The 27,347-nt window shown below is 48.4% G+C and overlaps 1 protein-coding gene across 1 annotated transcript in view; it reads left to right on the forward strand.

Annotated features, from left to right (window-relative positions):
- Positions 1–367: 367 nt before the first annotated feature.
- Positions 368–27,347, forward strand: part of ONECUT3 (one cut homeobox 3) — a 58,328-nt gene continuing 31,348 nt past the window's right edge. The window contains exon 1 of the mRNA XM_081177879.1: positions 368–1,488. Within this exon, the coding sequence (XP_081034005.1) occupies positions 405–1,488 (1,084 nt within the window). The 5' untranslated portion in view covers positions 368–404. The remainder of the gene's footprint in view (positions 1,489–27,347) is intronic.

Here is a 27,347-nt window from a genome sequence, read left to right on the forward strand (position 1 = left end):
GCCGTGACGTCAAGGCGAGAGGGAGGCTGAGCCGAGGAGCAGAGCCGCGCGATTCGCAGCCACGGCGCACAGAAGAGGAGGAGAAAAGCGAGCGAGCGAGAGAAACCAGCCAGAGCCTAGCGCCGAGAGGAAAGGAGCGCCCATCCCCGCAGCTTTTGGGCAGGAGGGGGTGGGGGGGTGGGGACCCGCCGCCGCCGCGGCCCCTGAGCACCATCCGCTCCTCCGCCTGCGCGCGCGCCCAGAAGAGATCCGGATGGAGATCTCCTGAGATGGATCTGGATTAAAGCGGCGGGGGACACAGGAGGAGGGAGGGAGGAGGAGGCGGAGATCCAGGAGGGGGAGGGGGAGGAGGAGGAGGAGGAGGAGGAGGAGGGATCGCCTGGCCGGGGGAGAGCGAGCGAGCGATGGAGTTGAGCCTCGACGGGCTCGGCAGCCTCCACCAGGCCGGGGAGCTCTTGAGCCCCGCCGGGGCGCACGCAAGGCAGCCTCCGCCTCCTCCTCCGCCGCCTCCCCCTCCGCCTCCTCCCCCGTCGGCGCACCGCAACCTCGTCTCCTCGCACGGCCGGCCGGCCATGGTCTCCAGCATGGCGTCTATCCTCGACGGGGCGGGAGACTACCGGCCGGAGCACACCTTGGGCGGCCCTCTCCACCCGGCTATGAGCATGGCTTGCGAGTCGCCCTCGGGGATGAGCACCTACACGACTCTGACGCCTCTGCAGCACCTGCCGCCCATCTCCACCGTCTCCGAGAAGTTCCACCACCACCACCACCCTCACCACCACCCGCACCACCACCCGCACCACCCGCCGCACCACCAGCGGCTCTCCGGGAGCGTCAGCGGCAGCTTCACCCTCATGCGCGAGGAGCGCAGCTTGGCCGCCTCCATGGGGAACTTGTACGGCCACTACCCGAAGGACATGCCGTCTATGGGGCAGGCGCTGTCGCCCCTCTCCAACGGCCTGAGCCTACACAACGGGCAGCAGTCGCTGGCCCCCTACGGCCCCGGCGCCCACCTGGCTGGAGACAAGTTACTTTCGCCCAACGGCTTCGACCCTCACATGCTTTCCAGGAGCGAGGAGCACCTGGCGCGGGGTCTGGGGGCTCCGGGCTCCGGCATGATGCCCTCCCTCAACGGCATGCACCCCCACGGAGGACACCCCCACGGGCAAGCCAACGGCGCCCTGCTGGGCGAGCGGGAGAGGCAAGGCTCGTCCACGTCGGGCTCGCAAGGCGGCGGCTCCGGGCAGGTGGAAGAGATCAACACCAAGGAAGTGGCGCAGCGGATCACGGCCGAGCTGAAGCGCTACAGCATCCCGCAGGCCATATTCGCCCAGCGGATCCTGTGTCGCTCGCAGGGCACCCTCTCCGACCTGTTGAGGAACCCCAAGCCGTGGAGTAAGCTGAAGTCCGGGCGGGAGACCTTCCGACGGATGTGGAAATGGTTGCAGGAACCGGAATTCCAGAGGATGTCTGCCTTGAGGCTGGCGGGTAGGTGGCTTCGCGTTAGGGACTAGAAACTTGGGGGGCTGCGTGGTGGGGTCCGGAGAGGGGTGCGGGGCGGGAGCCAAACAGCTGTAAATTTCACGCGCTCGCGCACATACACACACTTGGCCGCCTGGACTCTCGCCTTTGACGCGCGCCTCTCTGGAAGAGGGAACACGGTCGTCTGAACGCCCGCAGGGGAATGTCATAGGCGGGTGGGGGTGAGAGAGAAAGAAGGGAAGGGAAGGGGGGGTCTAGGGGAAGAAGCAGAGGAATCGTTGGGGAGCGGGATGATTGTGCTTGTGAAAGGAATGAGACAGGAACTCCCGCCCCTACAAGAAAAGTGTGATTTACAGGTGTGTGGGTCAGGATGCGTGTACGCTGATTCGCGGCCCCGAGCCTCAGGGAAAGTGGCTGGCGTGTGTGAGGATCAGCTCCGGCGGAGATGACACCCCCTCCTCATCCCCTCTTGACGGCATAACTTTTTAATCGCCTCAATTTGCTACGCTTTCCAGGGTATTGGGGGGAAGGTCCGTTCACACGTTCCATCCCTGCCCGTTGCCGCGTGTCGAGAAAGGGAGCGGCGGCGTTCCAGGGAAAAGGTGGGGGGGGGAGATGCGCAAGGCCAACACGCAGATCGATGTTTATTCAGTCTTGCGCTCCCCACCCCCGGTTTTCTGCACAATATACATTGGGGCCTATTCCTCTCTCCTTTCTGTCTATGAATCGTCCTGATCGCTGGCTGCAGGGAGCATCTGGGGACAATCGCAGCGCCCTCGGGTGTCTGCCTACTCAGGAGTAAGCCCGCTTGGGTTGAATGGGCCTTACTCCCGGGGCAAGAGAGCGAGGGAGCTGCTTTTGTTCATCCCTGCTCAGAACAGACCCGTTGAAATTGAAAGGGCACGGCCAACTTGGGTGCGCTCATTTCAACGCCTCTGCTGTGATTCAGCTACAACCCTGAATATTTTACCCCGGAATTGATGGTGAATATAATGCCTGGTGTGAGCCACGTGTTTAACACACAGGCACAGCGTTCCGACGTGCGCAAGAGCAGAATCCGAGTGCTAGCTAAGGCATGAGCGAAGCTTGATCCGTTTTCTACTTCGGTTAGACACATACACACACAGAAATAGAGAGACACGCGTCGGTCCATCCATCTAGCCAAACGTTTTAGGACTCTGGGCCGCCTCCGTTCTACCTCACGGGGTTGTCGTTGAGGATTAAATGAGGCGGGAGAGAGAACCACGTAGGCCACTTTTGAGAGCAAAAGTCCTGCTCAGAAGAATACCCATTGAAACGAACCAAGGCCTAAACTAGGCACGTCTATCCGTGTCCATTAGTCTACCCTGAGCAGTGCGTAACCGTTGAAGGCAAAACCTATTAAAACGCATGGGGTCCACTCGTCTCAGTGAGTCTCTGAGCAGGACCGAGCACTCTATGGCGCACCAGACGCGCGCGCGATCCGCTTTGCAACGAGGATCTCATCCTGCGATGCCCACAGACGGGTGGGGGAATAGGCAGTTTCAGAACCCAGAGGGATCAAGGAGGAGAAAGAGAGAAAGCGGGGCGAGAGAGGACGCGCAGGTCTCTGCCTGCAAGGAACTTGCAAAGTCTAAAATCCGCAATTGCCTCAGGGATCGAATGCAGTTGAATGCGCTTATTTACACTACTCTGTGATCCCCTATATGTGTATATGAATGGGAGTTGCTGATGAAGGGCATGTAATAATAATAATAATAATAATAATAATAATAATAATCTGAAGGCAGCCCCGTATCGGAAAGCTTTTAATGCTTGATATTTTACTATATTTTTATATATGCTGTAAGCCGCCTAGAGTGGCTGGGTATAATAATCCTGTAATAATAATAATAATAATAATAATAATAATAATAATAATAATAATAATCCCCATCTGACTAATTGCCCCAGCCACTCTGGGCTGCTCCCAACAGAATATTAAAAAACATAATTAATATTAATATTAATAATGCTCAAATGAATGAACACGCTTAACCTACAGAGAGGGAATTCTCCTCCGCCTTATCATTCTCTCATTCTCTCCTTCCCCTTATCCACCTGAACGTTTATTCTATCTATCCATCTCTCGCCAGCCGAAAGCTCGCTTTTAAACAGATGGATTCTTTAACTGGCCCTATTAATTAATAAACGAATCCCGAAACGGAATCCCCCTTGCTCACCCGTAGCAGCTTCCTGTTTGGTTGTACACTTGTCAATCGTGCGCGCGCGTGTGGACAGATTATACGCGGTCTTGACAACTTGGCAACTGCGTTTTATTCACAGCAGATTTTGGCTGATCAACGGGTATAAAGAGGAATGTGGGCGTGTGTGGTGTCTTTAAAATGCCGTTTCGTTTTAAACGATTTTAATATTTTTATATTTTATACACACACACACACACACACACACACACACTTTCATAGGGTCTACTCTGAGCAGGGCGCAACACTAGATATTATTATTTGCATTCCTTACCGCTCCTTCACCATTATATATAGTAAGGAACGCAAATAATAATATCTGGTGTTGCGCCCTGCTCAGAGTAGACCCTAAGGGACACGAATAACGAATGTCAACTCCAACTAAATTACACTAAAAGGAGGAACTCTTGAAATCGATAGGCCTAAAATCTTTTCGCCCGTCCATTTCAGTCTGAGCCAACCCATAAGGCAATTTTTCTTGATGGGAGTATGCAGAAATTGCGAAACTTACTGGAAGAAATAAGAAACCAAAAGGAGACGCTTTTAAAAATCAGAATGGGGGGAAATTTACTAACTAGCTGGAGATGTATTGTAGACAACTTAAAACATTAGCAGGATCGACATAAAGATGTCCAGTAAGAAATAATGAAAAGGGAATACAAAGAGGGAATTAGAAATTAGGCTTGAACTGGATGAATAATAATAATATTTGTATGACACCCATCTGATATAAGCCAAGTAACCGCAGAAAGGAGGGGAGGAAAGTCGAGGGAAACGCAGGTTGATTATGTAAAGATTTGGGGGGTGTTTTAAAAAATGAGAAAATGAAAAAATAATTTTTTTAAAAAAGAGACAATTTTGACACCCCTTCCCTTCGCTAACTGCGGCCTGGGGCATAGCAAACCCATTGAAACGGAGGGAGAAGAGGAAGTCAGTCAAATCAATGGGTCTACCGGCTACTCTGAGCAGAATTTAGCCAAATCATTTTAGCCGCTACTCCTTTACTTAATAACAAGAGGGTCTCTGGAGCTACAAAGATAATAATGCCTTTCTAATAAAAAGCGATGGTTTTAAAAAGAAACGCATGGGTGGATTAAATGCCGAGCACCTTGCGGATTCTGGAATCATCATTTTTTAAAAACAGACAAGGAACCAAACATTGAGGAATAGGTTGATAGCTTCGAAGATGGAGACGGCGAAATATACATCTTAATATCTGTGGTTAGATAGGCGAGACGAATCGCTGCCCTAAGGAACGCTTAGCAATAGCCGTGGAGAGGCGAGGGAGAATTTAAGGGCCTTGAAAGGTTTGCCAGTGAGCCCAGAGGTGAGGGACATCCCTGCTTGGAGGGCTACCTCTGTACCCCACCCCCGTGTGGAATTTCCACCCGTGACTTCAGAGGAAATAAATGGCTGGTTTGGGCGCACAGTCAGCCCCAGAAACCCATTATTCCCCCCCCCCCCGTTTCCTGTTTCCAACGCTGGTCAGTGCATTCTTCCGACCAGGGAACGTCTAGGGGGACAGCCATAGTTTGATTGATTGATTGATTGATTGATTGATTGATGGTACTCCTCAAAACCTACCATGGCATCGCCAATGAACACTGTCGCGTGTGCGCCAGTTTGGACACGGTGGCCCCTTCCACTGACAGGCCTGAAGAACACAATAAGGGTTCTGCCGGATCAGGCCAGTGGCGAGCCCAGATTGTTGTTTAGTCGTTTCGTCGTATCCGCCTCTTCGTGACCCCCTGGACCAGAGCACGCCAGGCCCTCCTGTCTTCCACTGCCTCCCACAATTTGGTCAAACTCATGCTGGTGGCTTTGAGAACACTGTCCCACCATCTCGTCCTCTGTCGTCCCCTTCTCCTTGTGCCCTCCATCTTCCCCAACATCAGGGTCTTTTCCAGGGAGTCTTCTCTTCTCATGAGGTGGCCAAAGTCTTGGAGCCTCAGCTTCAGGATCTGTCCTTCCAGTGAGCGCTCAGGGCTGATTTCCTTCCGAATGGAGAGGTTTGATCTTCTTGCAGACCATGGGACTCTCAAGAGTCTCCTCCAGCACCAGAATTCAAAAGCATCCATTCTTGATGGTCCAGCTCTCACTTCCATACATCACTACTGGGAAAACCACAGCTTGAACTATACGGACCTTTGTTGGCAAGGTGATGTCTCTGCTTTTTAAACGCTGCTGCTTCCTTAACCCCTCGAGTTTGCCTAGCCCCCTTTTTCCAGTGCTCCGCAGAATCTTGTGGCCGCGAGTCCCGCGGGCTCAGCCTCTTCCCCGGGTGAAGGACGCTCTCCTCGGGCCTGAGCCGGAGGGAGATGTCGGTTGCAAGGGGAGCATTCAAAGCGCTTGGGACCCCCCCCCCACCCTCCCTCCCTGCCCGCCCCCTTTCTCTTACCCATATTTCTGCTGCTTTTAATCCTCCTTTTCCCAGTCCATATTTCATTATTTTCTTCCACCCAACCCTCGATTTCTCTCCTCCTTCCTCCCTCCTTTCTCAGTCTCTCCTTCCTCGACCTCCCTCCACCCGTCTCTTCCTAAACTCTTATGCATATAAGATGGAGCCATTTTTATTATCCCAGCCCCCTATTCCCAAGGCTTGGGTGTTGCTGAATAGGTCAAAATCAGCTGATCTCACTCAGTGACCTCTCCCCCCCCATCGCCGCTCGACCCCCTCCTTTCCCCCCCCCCTCCCTCGCAGGCGGATCGATAGTATAGCTCCTTCATTTTACAAATGGCGGCGAGGATCAATTATCTATAACCGAGGCAACGCGGCTCAGATAGGGAGGTAGAGAGGCCAGCCGAGTAAACAGACCCTTTTGTGGGCGAAGGGTTCTGTTTCCTGTCCCATCCGGCTTAATTCGGATTCGGAGAGGGTTCTGTGTGAATGGAATCGCGCGCAAAAACGCACACGCACAAACAACACACCCCTTCAAGGCTTTCTGATGAGGACTATACGAAAATATTGTCAGCCAAACCTTACTAACGCGCTGCTTTCGGGAAAACTCGACACACCGGAGCGACTCCGTTTACACGGAGCTTCATCCTACTACGCGCAATCCGGTGTTTGTTTTCATTTAAAATAGCGTGGGTAGAAGGGAGATTACTTCATTTGCTACCTGTTATTTACCCAGACCGAAGTCCAACCCCCCCCCCCCGCTCCGGCCGTTGCCAATCTGGAAAGCACACGAAACGAATAGCCCCCCCAGTCTCTCTCTCTCACTATCCCTTCTATCTTGTGTTCAAAGATAGACCGCCGTGGAAGTGGGAGGTTCCATCTTTTTCGCCTTTGCTTTCTCCTCCGTGACTTTGCTTTCTCTCTCTTTCCCCCCAATTTTTAAAATTAATTTTCACAAAATTATAAACGAACAAAACACACAAACAAACATAAATCATAACCTTATTAAAATTACACTTATTAACATTGTTAAGTGACTTCCTCGCTTCCCCTTGGTTGAATTTCCATGCATATCCTTATAACAGCTTTCCAAATCCTAATTCTTATAAATTTAACTTAGTCCATTAACACCCTTATATCTTTTCAATTCAAAATTGTACATATTAACTTATATAAATCTCTAAGCCAATCTGTTGCCTGCAAGCTATTTCCAATTAGCTTAACTTAACAAAATTTAGCTAAATAATCGTTGAATTTTGTCCATTCTTCCTGATACTCCTCCTTCTGGTTGCGGACTCTTCCGCTTAGGTCAGCCAGCTCCGAAAATTCCATCATCTTCATCTGCCATTCTTCCACCGTTGGTAATTCTTGGGTTTCCCACTTTTTAGCTAATAAAATTCCAGCAGAAGTTGTGGCATACAAAAACAATTTAACATCTTTCTTGGGCAATTCCAAACCTGTTATTTCAAGAAGAAAGGCCTCTGGTTTCTTTATAAATGTATATTTCAACATTTTTTTCAGTTCATTATAAATCTTTTCCCAGAAGTCTTTCACCTTGGGGCAGGTCCAGTGACTTTGCTTTCTGCCCACTCCCGCTTAGTCCAAAATCACATGGCGGTGAGTTCCACAGATAATGAGTGCGTGCGTTGCGGTTTAATGAGTCGAGGAAGCGCCCGTTTGCCTTTCCTGGCTACTGCCTGGTTCATTCTTGTTCGCTTGAGATGAAAGAACCACTTTTAGTTTTCCATCGTAATTTACCGTATTTTTCGCTCTATAAGACGCACCAGACCACAAGACGCACCTAGTTTTTGGAGGAGGAAAACAAGGAAAAAAATATTCTGAATCCCAGAAGCCAGACCAGCAAGAGGGATCGCTGCGCAGCGAAAGCAGCAATCCCTCTTGCTGGTCTGGCTTCTGGGATAGCTGCGCAGCCTGCATTCGCTCCATAAGACGCACACACATTTCCCCTTACTTTTTAGGAGGGGAAAAGTGAGTCTTATAGAGCAAAAAATACAGTTTCAGGTTAAGAACAGACCTCCGGAACGAATTAAGTACTTAACCTGAGGTACCACTGTATCCTGTTATTCTCTACGTTTCTCAAGGATAACAACTGAAAATAATCAATATTAATAATAATTACATGTGTTGAATCAAATTAAAAGTTCTAAGGCAGCAAAGGTAAAGGGACCCCTGACCATTAGGTCCAGTCGTGGACGACTCTGGGGTTGGGGCGCTCATCTCGCTTTACTGGCCGAGGGAGCCGGCGTGCAGCTTCCGGGTCATGTGGCCAGCAGGATTAAGCCGCTTCTGGCGAAGCAGAGCAGCGCACGGAAACGCCGTTTACCTTCCCTCCAGAGCGGTACCTATTTATCTACTTGTACTTTGACGTGCTTTTGAACTGCTAGGTTGGCAGGAGCAGGGACCGAGCAACGGGAGCTCACCCCGTCATTGCGGGGATTCGAACCACCGACCTTCTGATCGGCAAGTCCTAGGCTCTATGTTTTAACCCACAGCGCCACCCATGTCCCGATTAGTTAAGTATTTTTATTTATTTGCTTGATGGGGGGGCCTGTATACATACACCCCCTGCGCCCATGAATCGAAAACATACACATGCATATCCAAGAGACTGTTGCAGTTTGCGAGTCAAGTGTTGTCCAAAGTTGCAGTTAGGTGATAGACAATCTGCGCCCCTCCAGAAGTTGCGAAGGCACTACAACTCCAACCTTTGGTCCCACTGGCTGAATCTATTGGGAGTTGGATCATGCTCCATCTCCTGTCAGTGATTATCACAGAATCACAGGGTGGCAAGAGTTGGAAGGCACCCTCTGATGGGCATCTAGTCTGACCCCCTTGCAAATGCAGAAATCTTTCGCCCAGCACGGAACTCGAACCCAGGCCCTGAAATGACGAGGAGGATTGGAGAACGCTGATGGGTTCTCCTGCCACCTATACATGCAAGTTGCTAGCAGGATTTGAGATATAAGCAGTGGATAAGTGAGAGAATTAAACGACACTGGAGTTAAGATAGCGAAAACGTATTTTTATTTTTATTATGTATTTCGTGGTTTTACATATCTTGGTTTTATTCTGTGAACCGCCCTGAGACCCCACCAGGTGTTTAATATATATATATTTTAAGAGTATGATTTAGTTGGGAACACAGTCATAATAATGCATTTAGCATTTAGCATATATATATATTTAAGAGTATGATTTAGTTGGGAACACATGGCATAATAATGCATTTAGCATTTAGCATATATATATTTAAGAGTATGATTTAGTTGGGAACACATGGCATAATAATGCATTTAGCATTTTGCCTTTGAGACCTGAAAGATGACCCAAAGAACTGACGATGAATTGTTGGGTTTTTTTTTAAAGCCATAGGATATTGAAATATAAACCAGAACGCCATTAAAACAACAAGAGCTAGTTGTTAAAACATTATAAACTCAGGAAGATAAAAACAGATCATAACCTCAGCAAAAATGCCACCTATGTAAAAAATTCCGCCGAGCTAAAATCTATAGAGACTACTGCTAATGTATTGCAGCGCTAATGTAGTCAGTTGCTTTTTCCAAAATGTTTGTGTTCATGGGAGAGGGTTCAAGTATGATACAGCTCAAGCAAATTGCTTTGGAATCCCATAGATTTTAAAGGAAGCCTTCTGGGATATAATGGGCTTGCTCCCAGGTAAGCAAGCATGTAGGACAAAGGGTTATTATGGCCTAGTAACTCCACTCAGGGATGCGGGTGGCACTGTGGGTTAAACCAGAGCCTAGGGCTTGCCAGAAGGTCGGTGGTTCAAATCCCTGCAATGACGGGGTGAGCTCCTGTTGCTCGGTCCCTGCTCCTGCCAACCTAGCAGTTCGAAAGCACGTCAAAGTGCAAGTAGATAAATAGGTACCGCTCTGGCGGGAAGGTAAACGGCGTTTCCGTGCACTGCTCTGGTTCGCCAGAAGCGGCTTAGTCCTGCTGGCCACATGACCCGGAAGCTGTACGCCGGCTCCCTTGGCCAGTAAAGCGAGATGAGCGCCGCAACCCCAGAGTCGGCCACGACTGGACCTAATGGTCAGGGGTCCCTTTACCTTTACCTTTAACTCCACTCAAAGTGGACCCATTGAAATGAGCGGACCTCAGTTAGCCATGTCAGCGAATGCTGGATGCAACCCGCAATACCTAACTTGACCAAAGACCCATTGGAGTGAATGGGCAGCACTAACTGAGCTCCATTGATTTCAAAGGAGGGAAACAGGAAGCAGCCTGGGAGTCATTGTGGATTGGACTCGCCTTTTACATCTGAGTTTGGGCTTAATTGGGGGCTCTAGTAATTTAATTCAGAAGGGGACAGGGAGCTTTTATGTGTTGTTGTGAGCCCGGCTTCGGCTGGGGAGGGCGGGATAGAAATAAAAATTATTATTATTATTATTATTATTGTTGTTGTTGTTGTTGTTATTATTATTATTATTATTATTATTATTATTATTATTATTATTATTATTATTATTATTATTATTTTATCCTTGCAGATGTACCGATCCATAGTTTCAGATCTGCTTTCTGCCAATCCCTGTATATCCTGCAAGACTTATGTCAAAATATTTGCGTGTGTTGTGTGTGTGTGTGTGTTTGTGTGAACTTGGCAGGCTCCCCTCACTCTCCCATTGTGTTCACACAGGATGGAACCTAATTCGTATTAGATGATTATGACGAGGCAGGAGGTGGCGATGTATGTTTACCCGTCTTCAAGAAGCATCACAAGCAAAAGGGGATTAAATAATAAAAACTCTGACCACTAGAAGCTTGCAATTTAATTCACCGTATTTTTCGCTCTATAAGATGCACCAGACCATAAGACTCACCTAGTTTTTGGAGGAGGAAAACAAGAACAAAAAATATTCTGAATCTCAGAAGCCAGAACAGCAAGAGGGATCGCTGTGCAGTGAAAGCAAAAATTCCTCTTGCTGTTCTGGCTTCTGTGATAGCTGCGCAGCCTGCATTCGCTCCATAAGACGCACACACATTTCCCCTTACTTTTTAGGAGGGAAAAAGTGAGTTTTATAGGGCAAAAAATACGGTATGTCACAGTACCGCACTGTTTCCCAAACCTGGGTCTCTGGCTGTTTTTAGACTACAATTCCCATCATTCCTGACCACTGGTCTTGCTATCTGATGATGGGAGTTGTACTCCCCAAAAACAGCCAGGGACGCAAGTTAGGGAAGCGCTGCTCCACTGGTTAAAAGGTGTTTGAAATGTCACAGGTAGGATGGAATATTTATAGAGGCCTTCTTCCCCTTTCTGTTTCTGGAATCCACTGGCTCCCCTTTCAAAGAATAGTAAGTTGGAAGTATGTGGACGGGTTGGGAAATAGAGGTGTCTTTTGAGGATAACAGTTGCCACATTCAGACGGAAATGAATGGACAGGATCATTAGAAAGCCTTGTTATCAGAGGAAGGCCATGTGGATAGTCCTCAAGAGTGTTGTATGCACGAAACTGCAGGCTTCCTTGGTCTGGGCAGGATTCCAGGAGAGAACAAGGACTCCTTCTGAGACACGAGGCACCCTCTTCTAAGCGTGAGGCCTCTCCCGCAGTTCTCCATGAATCTGAACGATCCAGTCGCACAGGTTCCCTCGTTCCAGAAAATATTCAGCTTGAGAGATGCATTTATCGTGTTTTTTAATATTCGGTTGGGAGCCACCCAGAGCGGGGTATAAATAATGTATTATTATTATTGATTAATATTATTATTGGCTGGGACACGGGTGGCACTGTGGGTTAAACCACAGAGCCTAGGACTTGCCGATCAGAAGGTCAGCGCTTCGAATCCCCGCAATGACGGGGTGAGCTCCCGTTGCTCGGTCCCTGCTCCTGCCAACCTGGCAGTTTGAAAGCACACCAGCGCAAGTAGATAAATAGGTACCACTCCGGCGGGAAGGTAAACACTGTTTCCGTGCGCTGCTCTGGTTCGCCAGAAGCGGTTTAGTCCTGCTGGCCATGTGACCCGGAAACTGTACGCCGGCTCCCTTGGCCAGTAAAGTGAGATGAGCGCCACAACCCCAGAGTCGGCCACGACTGGACCTAATGGTCAGGGGTCCCTTTACCTTTACCTAATATTATTATTGCAAGAGGAAGTGGCTTACAGCAGAGAAGGGGCTGTTATTAGACAAATTTAGACGGTCAAGTGGCTTTCAGCACCATGTTCGCAGACGGTTTTCTTCCAAATAACAATTTGGAGAACCGCGATGAAGAAATCTGATTGCTAGACGTGAGGAAAACAGGCTTTTCATCTGGTCCAGCAAAGTTGCAGGTCCTTAAAGAATTTCAGAGGAGGACTTCTCCCAGCACAACGTCACACCTACGAAAACCTGAATCTTGACGCATGTGTGTATGTCCCTTTCTAGTGATAGACGTGGACAGTGCAATCCTATACGTATTATTATTATTATTATTATTATTATTATTATTAGACCGCCCTATACCTGCAGGTCTGAGGGCAGTTCACAAGACATGAAAACACAGAATACATAAGCAAAACGAAAACAACAACCCAATAATGCCATGTCTACCCAGAAGTAACCCTTCCTGAGTCCAATGGGACTCCCAGGGAGGTGTGCCTCGGATTGCATAAAAATAAAAGCAGCCTTTTAAAGGATTCCTTGGAGCAAGGTTCCGAGGACTTTGGAGACGAACCTTTTGAGATGCGTTGCTTTCTGACAGGGGAACTGTGATTTGTGTGGTTTTGGTCAGAAGGTGGATTGCAGACAGGAACATTTAATGGCAATGCCATTATTCCAATCTCTTCCTTGCACCAAGAGTATCTCCTTACACCTAGGGTGGAGACCCCTAGACTCACTGGAGCCCACAGTCTCTCCAGCCAACATGTCTACAAGATGGTTCTGTCTGCGTAGATTTTCAAAGTAAGACAATTACAGGCCCATTCCAGACCTTCTAAGTGTCCCCATTTCCCGGGAACTGTCCCAAATTTACAGAAGACATCCTGGCTTCGCATTCCCAGAATGTCCCACTTTTCCTTAGGACGTCCCTATTTTCAACGGAGAAATGTTGGAGGGTATAGAGTTATGCAACCCTGGAGCCAAGGAGATAAGTAACTTGACCATGGGCAGGCAAACTAAGGCCTGGGGGGCCGGATTGACCCAATCGCCTTCTAAATCCGGCGCACGAACGGTCCAGGAATCAGCATGTTTTTACATGAGTAAAATGTGTCTTTTTATTTAAAATGCATCTCTGGATTATTTGTGGGGTCTGCCTGGTGTTTACATGGGTAGAATATGTGCTTTTATTCAAAATGCATCTCTGGGTTATTTGTGGGGCATAGGAATTCGTTCTTCTTCTTTTTTCAAAATATAGTCTGCCCCCCCCCAAGGTCTGAGGGACAGTGGACTGGCCCCCTGCTGAAAAAGCTCGCTGACCCCTGATTACTAGACCTTTAGAAGACATCTGAACGCAGTCCTGGATAGGGAAGTTTTTTAATGTTTTGTTACGTTTTTATATACTGTATGTTGGAAGCCGTTCAGAGTGGCTGGGGAAAGTTCTCCGTTTACCTGTATCTTTTCCATCAGCTCCTTGTTCTTCTGGGTGGCAATGCAGTATTATTATTATTAATTAAAATAAAATAAAATAAAATAAAATAAGTTCTGGAATAGGATGTCCCTATTTCCGTCGGAGAAATGTCAGAGGGTGTGCTCTGCTCTTTCAGATTTTACTTGTGCAGCAGGGATGAAGGGAACCAGTGACAAGCCCCACAGCCGAAACCCCCAACCCTATCATCCTGAACCTTCACCGTGGGGCCTGTTGGGAATCCTGAGAAATCCCAAAGGCCATCTGGGTCCTCCGTAGGTGTAAAACCTATGAGGACTACCCATGGAGATGATGTTGAGAAGTCTGGAGTTCTAATGGGGAAAGGAGACCCAGGCAGAAGGGGGACTCATTCAGAGATGTTCCGTGGTGGGCCAACCTCTCTTTGAGGGCTGCGATGCAACATGGGGGCGGGGCTGAGGGATCGGGTCCCCACCCCTCCAGGGGCAAAGGCACGTGGCGCTGCTGCTTCCGGTTCAACCTCCTTGGGAGAAGTTTGGAGAACAGGGACTCTTGCAGGGTTGCATCTTGTAGGACTTCCAGGAGATTCAGAATGACCACGTCTGCGCTCCAAGGGAGCCAGCGGAGACAGTTTCCGTCGGAACCAGTGGCGTAGCGTGGGTTGTCAGCACCCGGGGCAAGGCAAGTAATTTGCGCCCCCTAACCCATGGATTTGCGCCCCCTAACCCGTGGATTTGCGCCCCCTAACCCCCAGATGTTGCGTCCGGTGCGGCCGGCCCCCCCTGCACCCCCCACGCTACACCACTGGTCGGAACCTCCCTCCCCTCTCCCCGCAAACCGGTTCCAAACCGGTTTCTGTCGCCCTCAGCGCTTGGAGCCGAAGAGCACACACTCTCCTTTAAAAAAAATAAAGTCCAAAGGGATTTGCCAAAAGCCATTTACACCTCCTGCCTAATGAGCGTCTTGGGCAGAGTCCACTTCCCACCGTGTGCCAATGGCAGCGGTCCAACGAGGTGGTTCTTCCAATCCACGAGGCCGCTTGCCTGGCATGGATCTTCAGAGGCGCCTCTCTCAGCAGCCCTGGCGGGGTTCAGAAGGACGCGGGTTTCCGGCGGCGCTCTTTCGCACGTGGCGGCGTACACGTGTCGTCCTTGCGCGAAAGTCATCCCCCGTCAAGGGGTGGGTGTGGAGGTTATACTCAGCGAGCCAGCCGTCCTCACTGATAATTCCACATATTTTTAAAGATTTACAAAACAATTGAAAGTGTGTGAGAGAGAGAGAACGCGCGAGAGAGCGCTGGGAAACCCAGCCAGTTGGGCGGGGTATAAATAATAAATTTTATTATTATTATTACTAAAAACAGATCCAGTAGGTTTCAAGTTGTCTCCCACGGATTCGAGTAGGAGAGAAACAGAAATGATCCTTTTGAATACTCTCTCTGACACACTGTATGCAGATATTTATATGCATTTTAAATATAAATATATTTAAAATATAACCAGGCATCATCCAGTAAAAAGGGGTATTTTTAAACTCTCTACTGGGGGCGGGGCGTGGATTTAGCACACGCCAAAACCTTCAGAATTGTGAAACGAATTAGGAATTAAAGGCTTAGTTTTGGCTAGATTAATAAAGGTTTAACGTTACCTCGCGTCCCCTATTCACCATAATGCAAGATCTGTTTTTCTTAAAATGTGGTTTATAAAATTGTAATGCACATTTCGCTGCACACTAGGATAGTCACAAATATATTTTATTTATGATGATGATGATGATTTCTTCTTCCTCCCTTCATTCCTGCTATACGAGTAAAAACTGGAAGATTTTTTTGCATACCCTCCAACATTTCTCCGATGAAAATATGGCCATCCTATTCCAGAACTTTTGATGCTGTTTTTTATTATTATTATTATTATTATTATTATTATTATTATTATTATTATTATTATTATTATTATTAACACCCTGCCCATCTAACTGGGTTTCCCCAGCTACTCTGGGCGGCTCGCACCATATATAAAAACAAAATAAAAACATCAAGCATTAAAAAATAAAAAAATGTGTTATATAGCTCCATGGTGATATCCAGTGTTATTCTCATTTTGGCTCAAGAAAATCACCATGTTATAGTTCAAATCGGGAAAAGGAAATACAATAAATGGACAAAAGTACAGTGATTCACAAAATGTTTAGGAGCACGCGTACCCCTGCGTACCCCCAGAAAAAAAAGCAAGGGTCATAGGGGGGCGGAGCCACACTCGTTGTAGACTTCAATAGGTCTACTTGTCAGGGACTGGCCGGATGAGGAGTGGTTGAGACCTTCACCCCAGGACGCTTCAGGGCAGGAGAGAGATGGAGATAGGATGGACCTAGGACGCTGGTGGTTTGAGACAAGGAGACGCCCCAGAAGAGGAAGCAAAAAGCTGGGAAATAATGGAGGGGAGAAGCTAACAGATGCCTTGTTTCTGACCAGAGAGAGGAGACAGAAGTGATAGAAATAGGAGACCCCGTGTCGGTTGAAACCCGTCCTGCTCCTCCATCCAGGCGCTGCCTTCCTTTCTCAGAGCAGAAAACCAGAGGCAGAAATATTCATTCCCTTGGCAGCAGGAGGGGTTTGGCATGTGGGAAGTCATTGTCACGGGAGAGGGGTGCCCACCCCGGGGCAACAGCTCAAGCTTGAAGGAGCACAGCTTCCGTGTATTCTGTTTGATCTTCTTCTTCTTCTTCTTCCTCTTCCTCCTCCTCCTCCTCCTCTTTGGCGAGCCCTCATAGCCGAGTAAGATTGTCTTCCATAAACACGGTTTTAGCAGTGAATCCGTAAGTGACTGTGGAGGCCAATTCTGGATCCACACGTCCTTCCACAGTGGGGACATAGGTTTCCACGCAGGAGTTGATCATGGCGAGGGTTTGCCAAGCGTGCCTTCCTCTTGGCACATTTCTCCCTTGCGTCCTGAGTTCGAGTGTCTCCAAAGCCCATGACACCTTTGGTCAAGGCTGTTCTCCAACTGGAGCGCTCGCAGGCCAGTGTTTCCCAGTTGTCGGCGTTTATACTACATTTTTAAAGACTTGCCTTGAGAGAGTCTTTGAACCTCTTTGGTTGACCCACCAGCATTACGCTTCCCATTTTTAAGTTCGGAATAGAGCAGTTGCTTTGGAAGGCGATCATCAGGCATCCGCACAACATGACCAGTCCAGCGAAGTTGATGTTGAAGAATCATCGCTTCGACACTGGAGATCTTTGCTTCTTCCAGGACACTCGCATTCGCTCGCCTGTCTTCCCAAGTGATGTGTTTGATGCCTTTAAAAGGACTGAACCGTCGCGCTCTCTCCGTGCCTGGGTTTACGCAGCAGTTAGCTCCGTGAGCTCTGTGCCGGCTCCCTCTATTATTATGGCTGGATATATATACAACTTTTAAAATTACTATTCTGTATACTAGGATGTATCCAGCATTTGTCGCAGCGTAACCCAGTGAAAGTAAACCCATTAATTACAACGGACCTACCCTGAGCTGTTTTTGGTAGGGGACAACCTATGCTAGTTAACAAATAGTTACATTGCTATCCAGTTAATTTGCAAATAGTTATTTTTTGTGCATGTGATATATTGTGTGTGTTTTACACACTTGATTCCTCCCCCCCAATTATTTTTATTAGTTTTCAAAATTATTACAAATCATACCGGATCACTTTAATTCAATACGATTTCTTAAAACCGGGTTTCCTGTTGCAAACATATTTGACCTGCGTTATGTGTCTCTGTGTGTGACACCTCTACACATAACGCACATTTGTACAAACAATACGAGCGTATTTTCCCCTCAAAGGTTAACTTCCATACGATGTGGAACAAGCGGATTCACTGAGCTTCGATCCGGTCTGCTTTTGAATCAGCGTCAAAACCTGTTCTGAGTAGTGGTATTCAGTGGCGTAGCGTGGGCGGTGCAGGGGGGGTCCGGCCGCACCGGGCGCAACATCTGGGGGTTAGGGTTAGGGGGCGCAAATTACTTGCCTTGCCCCGGGTGCTGACAACCCATGCTACGCCACTGGTCGTATTTGGATCCGGCAATAGCAGGGGAGCGAAAGGAGTCAACGAGAGAGATGGAGGAAGGAAGGAAGGAAGGAAGGAAGGAAGGAAGGAAGGAAGGAAGGAAGGAAGGAAGGAGAGAGCGCGCGCGCTGAATCTATGGGAACCAGTCTATTTAGAAGCGATCCCTATTGGTTTGAAGGGGGAACTTCAACAATGGTAGGATACTGTCCGCGTGCCTCTGCAGGCGGGCGTCCTGGGGGGAGGCCGTGGGGGGGGGGCGCGAAGACCGCGTGGGGGGTGTGCCTGGAAGACGCAGAAAGCCCTTTTTATTTTATAGAGCGTATAGATGCGAGTATATGTCCGTCACTCTCTGCGCGCAAGGGCGAAGATGGGAAAGGAATGTAGCAGGCTTGCTGTGGAATGAGGGAGGGGAAGGAAGGAAAGAGAAAGCGGGAGGAGAGAGAGAGAGGAAGGAAGGAAGGAAGGAAGGAAGGAAGGAAGGAAGGAAGGAAGGAAGGAAGGAAGGAAGGAAGGAAGGAAGGAAGGAAACAGGAGGGAGAAAAGGAGAGAGAGAGAGAAAGAAAGAGAAAGGAAGGAAGAAGGGGAAATTAAAAAGAATAAAGGAAAAGCGGAAGAAAACTCTAAAAAGCGTGACAGGAGGAGGGGAGGGAGGGAGGGAAGGAGAGGGAAGGAAGGGGGAAGTAGCAAGAAAAAAGGAAGAGAAAGAAAGAAGCGAGGGACGAAAAAGAATAAAAAGGGAAAAGAACGAAGATGGAGGGGAAAACGAAAAAGAAAGAAAGGAAGGAAGAAAAAGGGAACAGGAAATAGAGAGAAGGGGAAATAAAAAGAAGGGGGGGTTATAATTAGGGGACGTGTGTGTGTGTTCACGCGGGCCCTTGGTTTCACACGGAGCCCTGTTCCCTACTCGTCCTCCGCCCGGGCCTTTGTCTCTCCGGGGTCCCGAGCCTCTCCGCCGTAGCCGGGCTCCTTCTCCGCCCCGGGGGACGCGCGGAGGCAGAATCGGCGCTGTGCGCCCCTCCCGGATCCTGGCCTTTCTCCCCTCCCCGCCGCCTCCCTCTTCCCCAAAGTGTCTGAGCGGATTATTTATGGGGGGCGAAGCGGTATTCATACGTATTTAGAGTAATTCCGCCAGTGTTTAATTAGGAAGGGCGAGTGGCGTCCTTTAGTTCCAGTCAATGCCCTATTGAAAAGCAGTTAATAGCGATGCAAATTGTCCCTCTGTCTTTACAAGGCTCTGGTAAATAAAGATTTAAACACTGGCCACAATTGGCTCCTTAAGTACCCCTGTTGTTCGCACTAATTGAGCCGTCGGTGTTTTATTTCCCCATCCCAACAAATAAATAATAATTTAAAAAGAGGAGGAGATAGAGCGGCGGACGACGCCAAGTCCTACTCCGAGGAGGAGGAGGAAAGGCCCGTGGAGATCAATGCTGGTGATGTCCCGCTTGGACTACTGCGATGCGCTCTCCCTGGGACTCCCTTTGAAGGTGACTCGGAAGCTACAACTAATCCAGAATGCGGCAGCCAGACTGGGGACTGGGGCCATTTATAACACCGGTCCTGAAAGACCTACATTGGCTCCCAGGACGTTTCCGAGCACCATTCAAAGGGCTGGTGCTGACCTTGAAAGCCCTAAAGGGCCCAGTTTACTTGAAGGAGCGTCTCCACCCCCATCGTCCAGCCCGGAGACTGGGGTCCATCTCCCAAGGGCCTTCTGGCGGTTCCCTCCCTGCGAGAAGTGAGGTTACAGGGAACCAGGCAGAGGGCCTTCTCGGTGGTGGCGCCCGCCCTGTGGAACGCCCTCCCGTCAGATGTCAAGGAAATAAACAACTGTCTGACTTTTAGAAGACATCTGAAGGCAGCCCTGTATGGGGAGGTTTCTAATGTCTGATGTTTTATTCTGTCTTTATATGTACTGGAAGTCGCCCAGATGGGAAAGTCAGAGAGCCAGTATGGTGAGGGGGGTTAGAGCGACCTACTGGGACCTGAAAGACCCAGGTTCAAATCTCCGCTTGGCCCTGAAGCTCACCGGGTGTGACTTTAGGCCAGTCACTCCCTCACAGGGTTGTTTGGAGGGATTGTGTTTGGAGGGACGGGAGAACCATGCAGTGCAAATGCATTTTTAAAATCCATTGCAGTGGGTTGGACTAGATGACCACTGGGGAACCCCTTCCAACCATTCTGTGAAGTAATTAAAATGAAAGCCACCTTGGAGAGCTTGCCAGCAAGCTAGCAGTCCTACTGGTTGACTGGCCAACTCTAGAGTAGACCCGTTGAAAAATCGACAGGCCTAAATCAGGCTCGCCCCGTTTCATGTCAGCAGGTCTACTCCGTGTAGGGCTTAAGGTTAGGCTCCTCGCTGCTGCGCCTTGAAGGAAGAACTTCTGGTTTTCCGACTCTTGAGCTGAAGCTTTTTAAGCAAAACAGAATAAGTGCAAGTCGGGAATGACTCCTGCCCGGGTGGGACCACGTCGCTGCCCTCCTGAAGCCCTCCTGCTCCGTCCCAGCTGAGGGTGTGTGTGTGATAAATGCGCTCTGCACACGCTCATGGGCACCGCTGCCCAGTAGGCGCCAGGGAATGCGCTCCGGTTTTTAAGGAGCAGGATGTCTAAGCAGAAATAGACACTATGTCATGTGATCTAGGAAAAGGACGGTGGAGGTCGACCCCTCCTCACGATAACAGTGGTTGTGCCCGGTGTTAGTCACGCTCAGAGAAATGCAAGAATATTTAAAGCACACACCTCTCCCAGAATCCTGGGAACTGTAGCGTACTCTTCAGAGTGCTACAATTCCCAGCACCATTGACAAACTACACTTTCCAGGATTTAAATATATGGTGTGTGCACAGCCTAATTTAGGTCCCTTGCTCTGAGATTAATAATAATAATAATAATAATAATAATAATAATAATAGCTTCAATGTCGACAGTGCTTTACAGAGCGCAGTTTTCCCGCAAGTAAGCAATGCATCTTAGATCCCATAAAAGTCTGTTAAGCGTTGGGGTCTTTCGGTGGGGTAGCGAAGGACCCGATCCAACCAAAATGAAGCCCTTTCGAAACCCAATGGCCTTGATTTTTTTTTAAAGGGGGGGGGCTTAACAGACCGATCGCAACTCCTTGCTTACTCGCAAGTAAGCCTTACCGAGCGCGACGAGACTTACGCCTAAGTAAGAAAGTGCTGGAACGCGAGGTCTTAGCCTCTTCGACGCAACTGAGTGTGGAAGAGAACGCAGCCTTTGTCTCATTATCGTTGTGTTTCGCTATTGACTCTCGAAAACGTACGTAAATCGAGGGAGACACAAAAATTGGCGACGATCGCGGGCCAGCAATATTATATTTGGGTGTTTTTAATCCGAGACGGGAGGGAAAGGAATAATCGTTTGAAGCTTGTCGTTTGAAGCTTGGTAGGCACGGTCTTAGATGTTTTAAATAAATTGAATTGCATCCGTTTGGATGTCGAGGTCTTGTAATTCGAACAAGCAAAAAACAACAACAATGAATTATTATTTTATTATTATTATTTATTTATAGGGTTATACACAGTCAGCTTACCTTGAATATTGGTGACCTGGGGTTGCATCGAAGTCCTGATTACAGCCAGGTAAACTGAAATTAAAGGGCAGGTCCATTAATTTCAATAGGTCTGCTCTGAATTTGGTCAATGTTAATGGTATCATAGAACTATAGAATTGGAAGGGAATCTTTGTTGCACGCAGCAAGCTAACAGCACCAAGAATATAGTGTTTTTAGATAGATATAGATAGATGATAGATAGATAGATAGATAGATAGATAGATAGATATAGATAGATAGATAGATAGATAGATATAGATAGATAGATGATAGATAGATAGATAGATGATAGATAGATAGATGATAGATAGATAGATAGATAGATAGATAGATAGATAGATGATATAAATAGATATAGATAGTTTGGTAATCAATACACATATATCGCCTAACAGCCCTTTCTATGCATATTTACTTGGGAGTAAGTGTATTCTACCGAGCTTACCCCCAGAGGAAGTTGTAGTCCACCCGACATCATCATCATCATCATCATCATCATCATCATCATCATCATATTTATACCCCGCCCATCTGGCTGGGCTTCCCCAGCCCCTCTGGGCGGCTTCCAAAAAAATATTAAAATACTGTAATACATCAAACATTAAAAACTTCCCTAAACAGGGCTGCCTTCAGATGTCTTCTAAAAGTCTGGTAGTTGTTGTTCTCTTTGACATCTGGTGGGAGGGCGTTCCACAGGGTGGGCGCCACCACCGAGAAGGCCCTTACATACATTTAAAGTGCACACCTCAAATGTTGGGAACTGTAGTTCTTTAATTTTTTTGGGGGGGGGTATTAAACTACAGCTCACAGGATTCTGAGATGTGCTTTTTCGAACAGTACGATGTCCACACAGAAATCAGGGAACAAGTTGTTTGGTGAGAGAAGGAGCACATGATGGGAGTCGTGTTTGTGTGGAAAGGAAGGTTGGGAATAAATATAATCTGGTGAGGAAGGCAGGGGCGCTGGAAGAAAATGATAATATTTGAAATTAGTAGATTCCAGAGTCATTTATCTTGGAGACGACTGAATTTGAGAATGGGGTGGGTGTTCTTTCAGTTTCTAATCTAGGGAATCCGTGTTGACCTATCCTAGCTGCGTTTTATTTCATGCCACCCTCTGAAAAAACTCGGTGGAATCCTGCGCCTGGCCTGAAATTGCTAACAGGCGGTTTCAGACGCGTTTACTCGGATGTAAAGGCCCGTCGTTACCAAACCAATCGTTTGCCAAAGACGTCAGGACAGCCGTTGGCGTTTGGGGAATGCAGAGCTTCCATCTCGAATAAAAACCATTTTCATTTCGGATGAAATAATTTTCTTGGGTGTGCCGGGGGCCGGGCGGTATTCGTAAATTGGGTTTTTAAGGCAAATTGGGAAACCATTCCTAGTTCCCAGACACGTTTCCTCCCCCACAAGTGAAACAAAACATTAAATCCCCAACCCAAGTAAAATCAATTATTAAATCTGCAGAGGCTGTTCATCGATTTGAGACTAGGTGTTGCCAGAAATCTTTAAAAAAATAGCAGCCTAAGACCCAACTCGAATATCGCAGCTAAAATGAGCGAGGAACGTGTGGATCGTGACCAACTCAATTTTACTCAGACCCAGTGAAAATAGCAGTTTATCAAGTTTATCGTGTGGGTTGGTTTCAGCGGGTCTACTCGGCGTAGGTTTTACTTGGACGCAGCTTATTTACGGGGGGGGGGGCAGAGAGAGAATCGATATAACGCCCTATTTTAAGGGAAGGCAAGATGGCCAACATTAAAACCAAAAGTTAAAACAGCCACAATTAATAATGGGTGCTGTGCTTCGCTTCTGTTTATTTAAGATACGATTAAATTAAAGAGAGACTTCGGCGTTTGCTCGCCATTATTCTCCTTCTGGAGCCGGCGGGTAGATATAAATCAGATATTTTTATTTACTTGTTCATTTTGACTACAAACACCACTACTAGAGACCGGAAAGGCTAATGGTTTAAAAATGTCTTTTAGGAATGAGACAGTGGTATTTTTTCTGGGCAAAACCGGATTTAACAAACCGGCTCAGCCGGAATTCGTGGAGTCCGAGCCTCGGCGCGTTTACTTGGGAGTAAGTCTCAGTGAACTCTTTGGTTTTGGGTAGACAGGCGCCAGGATTTAGGGAAGTACGCGAGGAAAGGTTTTCGGGAGCCAAACGGGATCCTCGCCCACGAAGTCAGATAATTCTGACGACTCTTAGATGTTTATTTGCAGGTTTAAGACTGGGAAAGGAAGGTGAAAAGGAAAGAGGTGGAGAGCTTAGAGAGGGAAAGTTGCTGGCAAAGGAAGGGGCAAAATGTGTGTGAGAGAGAGAGAAAGGGAGAGAGAGAATGAGAGAGAAAGAATAAGAGAGAAAATAGAGAGAGAGAATGAAAAAGAGAATAAGAGAGAGAATGAGAGACAGAATGTAGAGAATGAAGAGAGCAAATGAGAGAATGAAGAGGGAAAATGAAAGAGAGAATGAGAGAATGAAAGAGAGAGAATGGAGAGAGAAAGAATGAAAGAGGGGAGAGAATGAAAGAGAGAATGAAAGAGAAGGAGAGAATGAAAGAGAAAAGAGAGAGAATGAAAGAGAGAGAAGGAGAGCGAGGAGAGAATGAAAGAGAGAAGGAGAGAATGAAAGTGGGAAGGAGAGAATAAAATAGAAGAGAGAGAGAATGAAAGGGAATGAGAGAATGAAAGAGAAAAGAGAGAGAAAATGAAAGAAAGAAGGAGAGAATGAAAGAGAAAAGAGAGAGAATGAAAGAGAGAGAAGAAGAGAGAGAAGGAGAGAATGAAAGTGGGAAGGAGAGAATGAAATAGAAGAGAGAGAGAATGAGAGAGAGAATGAGAGAATGAAAGAGAAAAGAGAGAGAAAATGAAAGAAAGAATGAGAGAATGAAAGAGAAAAGAGAGAGAGAATGAAAGAGAGGTGGGGGGAGTGCTGGCAAAGGAAAGGAGCGAAATGAGGGAGGGGGAAATCACAGAGAGGGGGGAAACAGTAGCAGGAAAAATGGGGTGGGTGGGGAAAGGAATTACAAAGAAATTCGGGATGGGGGGGGAGATGGGAAATGAGACAGGAGAAGAATATTCGAACCGAGGGGGAACGGCAGGAGGAGATTCAAAGGAACGGGGCGGGGGGGTGTGGAGAAGGAAAAAAAGGAAGGAAGGAGAGAGGAACGAAAGGAAGTTAAGAAACAAAAGAGAAAGGAAGAGAGGAGCGGAAGAGGAGAGAGAAAAGAGAAAGAAGAAGTAAAATAAAGAAGAGAAATGATGGTAAAAGAGAGAGGAAGAAGCGGGGAGCGAATGTACGCCCCCCCAATCCACTCCGTATTGGAGCCCCCCCCCAATCCACTCCGGTTTTTTTGCTGGCGCCCAGCCCTCTCGGCGAGGGGCCGTCCAACCTCTCCTCTCGGCCCGGCTCCCATTTCCCTGATTGCATTTAAACGCGTCATTATCCAGAGCGAGGACTCTCGGAGGTGGGGGGCGTCCCTGGCCGCTCCGATCCTCATCGATTCCTATCCCTAATTCATCACCGTCTCTCCCCGATCGATCCGTCCGCCCCTGCCTGCCTGCCGTAGATACAGCTTCGACCCCAACCACCAACTCCCCGTCTCCCCCTCCCCCAGTTTCTCCGCGCGCAGGGCCTCCCAACGTGGCGCCGGGGGCCAATCCGGAGTGAGACCGGTTTGGGAAAAGGAGCTGCCGTGTTTTACTGCTCCTCCTCAGGGTTGCAAGCCTCCCTGAACAGAGCTGCCTTCAGATGCCTTCTACAAGTCAGATAGTTGTTTATCTCCTTGACATCTGGTGGGAGGGCGTTCCACAGGGCGGGCGCCACCACCGAGAAGGCCCTCTGCCTGGTTCCCTGTAACCTCACTTCTCGCAGGGAGGGAACCACCAGAAGGCCCTCAGAGCTGGACCTCGGTGTCCGGGCTGGACGATGGAGGTGGAGACGCTCCTTCAGGGATACCTGTGTAGGTCTTCTAGGTCTCTGAAGGTCTTCTGGCGGTTCTCTCCCTGCAAGAAGTGAGGTTACAGGGAACCAGGCAGAGGGCCTTCTTGGTGGTGGCGCCCTCCCTGTGGAACACCATCCCATCATCCCATCCCTGCGCAGGGAGGGAACCGCCAGAAGGCCCTCGGGAGATGGACCCAGGTGTCGGGGCTGAACGATGGTGGTGGAGATGCTCCTTCAGGTCTACTGGGCCGAGGCCGTTTAGGGCTTGAAAGGTCAGCACCAACACTTTGAATTGTGCTTGGAAATGTGCAGGCCTTTCAGTCTGCCCTGGTCTGAGCATCTGGGTGTCGTAAATATCAGCTGGCTCAGTGGCTAGAGCACGAGATTCTTAATCTCAGGGTTGCAGGTTCGAAACCCAGGTTGGGCAAAAGAGTCCTGCTTGGCTGGGGGTTGGACTGGATTTCGGTTTGATGAGGCCCTCAGCTCCTGAAGGCAATGGGGCCCTTTATACGTCCAGCTGTCCTTTGTCAACAACAAATTGTCGCTGTTTTTTGTGTTGAATATATGCTATATGGTATTTTAGGGACCTAATAGGTATCTAGGGACGCGGGTGGCGCTGTGGGTTAAACCACAGAGCCTAGGGCTTGCTGATCAGAAGGTTGGCGGTTCGAATCCCCGCAATGACGGGGTGAGCTCCCGTTGCTCGGTCCCTGCTCCTGCCAACCTAGCAGTTCGAAAGCACGTCAAAGTGCAAGTAGATAAGTAGATCCCGCTCCAGCGGGAAGGTAAACGGCGTTTCCGTGCGCTGCTCTGGTTCGCCAGAAGCGGCTTAGTCCTGCTGGCCACATGACCCGGAAGCTGTACGCCGGCTCCCTCGGCCAGTAAAGCAAGATGAGCACCGCAACCCCAGAGTCGTCTGTGACTGGACCTAATGGTCAGGGGTCCCTTTAGCTTTAATAGGTATCTAAAGCCATTTGCACATAACAAAATATGTATTTCATCAGAGTAATTTGTTTTTTTCTGTTATTATTTAGAAATGTACATCCAGTGTTTTTTCTCCCCTTTAATTTTTTTGTGGAGGCCCAAGACAGTGGGGCCCTAAGCTATAGCTTGTTTAGGTTATACGTAAATCCTGCACTGCCTCTGCTCACTGTTGTGAAGAATATTCCTACGTCATGAATGGTCAATGTCGCCATTCAATCACAGCCAGTCCGTCCTTTGAAAAATAAAACCTTAGAGCCATCTTGCCCCCAAAATGGCAACTGGACATTCCATTTGTGGGAATCTTGTGGATAGTAGGAGGTAAGGGTAAAGGGACCCCTGACCGTTAGGTCCAGTTGTGGACGACTCTGGGGTTGTGGCGCTCATCTCGCTTTACTGGCTGAGGGAGCCGGCGTTTGTCTGCAGACAGCTTCCAGGTCATGTGGCCAGCAGGACTAAGCCGCGTCTGGCGAACCAGAGCAGCGCACGGAAACGCCGTTTACCTTCCCACCGGAGCGGTACCTATTGATCTACTTGCACTTTGAGGTGCTTTCGAACTGCTAGGTTGGCAGGAGCAGGGACCGAGCAACGGGAGCTCACCCTGTCGCGGGGATTCGAACCGCCGACCTTCAGATCGGCAAGTCCTAGGCTCTGTGGTTTGGACCGCAGTGCCACCCACATCTTTAACATTCCCCTGTATATTGCAGGAAGCTAGTTGTTAGATTCGTTTCAATCTCTTCAGCAATCCAGTTTGACTTGTCCAGATTGGATTGTTCCTGGTAAATTCCCCTTTAATCCCTCTTAAAAAGAATAAAGGCACAACAGCCTTCTCTTAAAAGTAATAATAGGTTTACTTACATTCAGTTCACAGTTTGATCCTGAAGGCACGCTTTAGCTTGTAGTTACAGAAGAGAGTGTGGGTTTATCCCATTATAGGGAATGAGCCCATGTGCTGCTGGCTGAGAGCAAGCAGACAGCAAAAGAACATCAAAATGGAACAAGGCGAAACAGAAAAAGGAGAAGGGTCAAGAGAGGAAGATGGCTGCTTGACCAGCCCTTTTAGCCATCTCACTGTGGGATGTGATACGTAAGTAGCAGTCAAGTACAACATTCCTTGTTTTCCTAGAGTGG

Source organism: Podarcis bocagei (assembly GCF_964188305.1).
Source record: "Podarcis bocagei genome assembly, chromosome: 18".
NCBI lineage: Eukaryota > Metazoa > Chordata > Lepidosauria > Squamata > Lacertidae > Podarcis > Podarcis bocagei.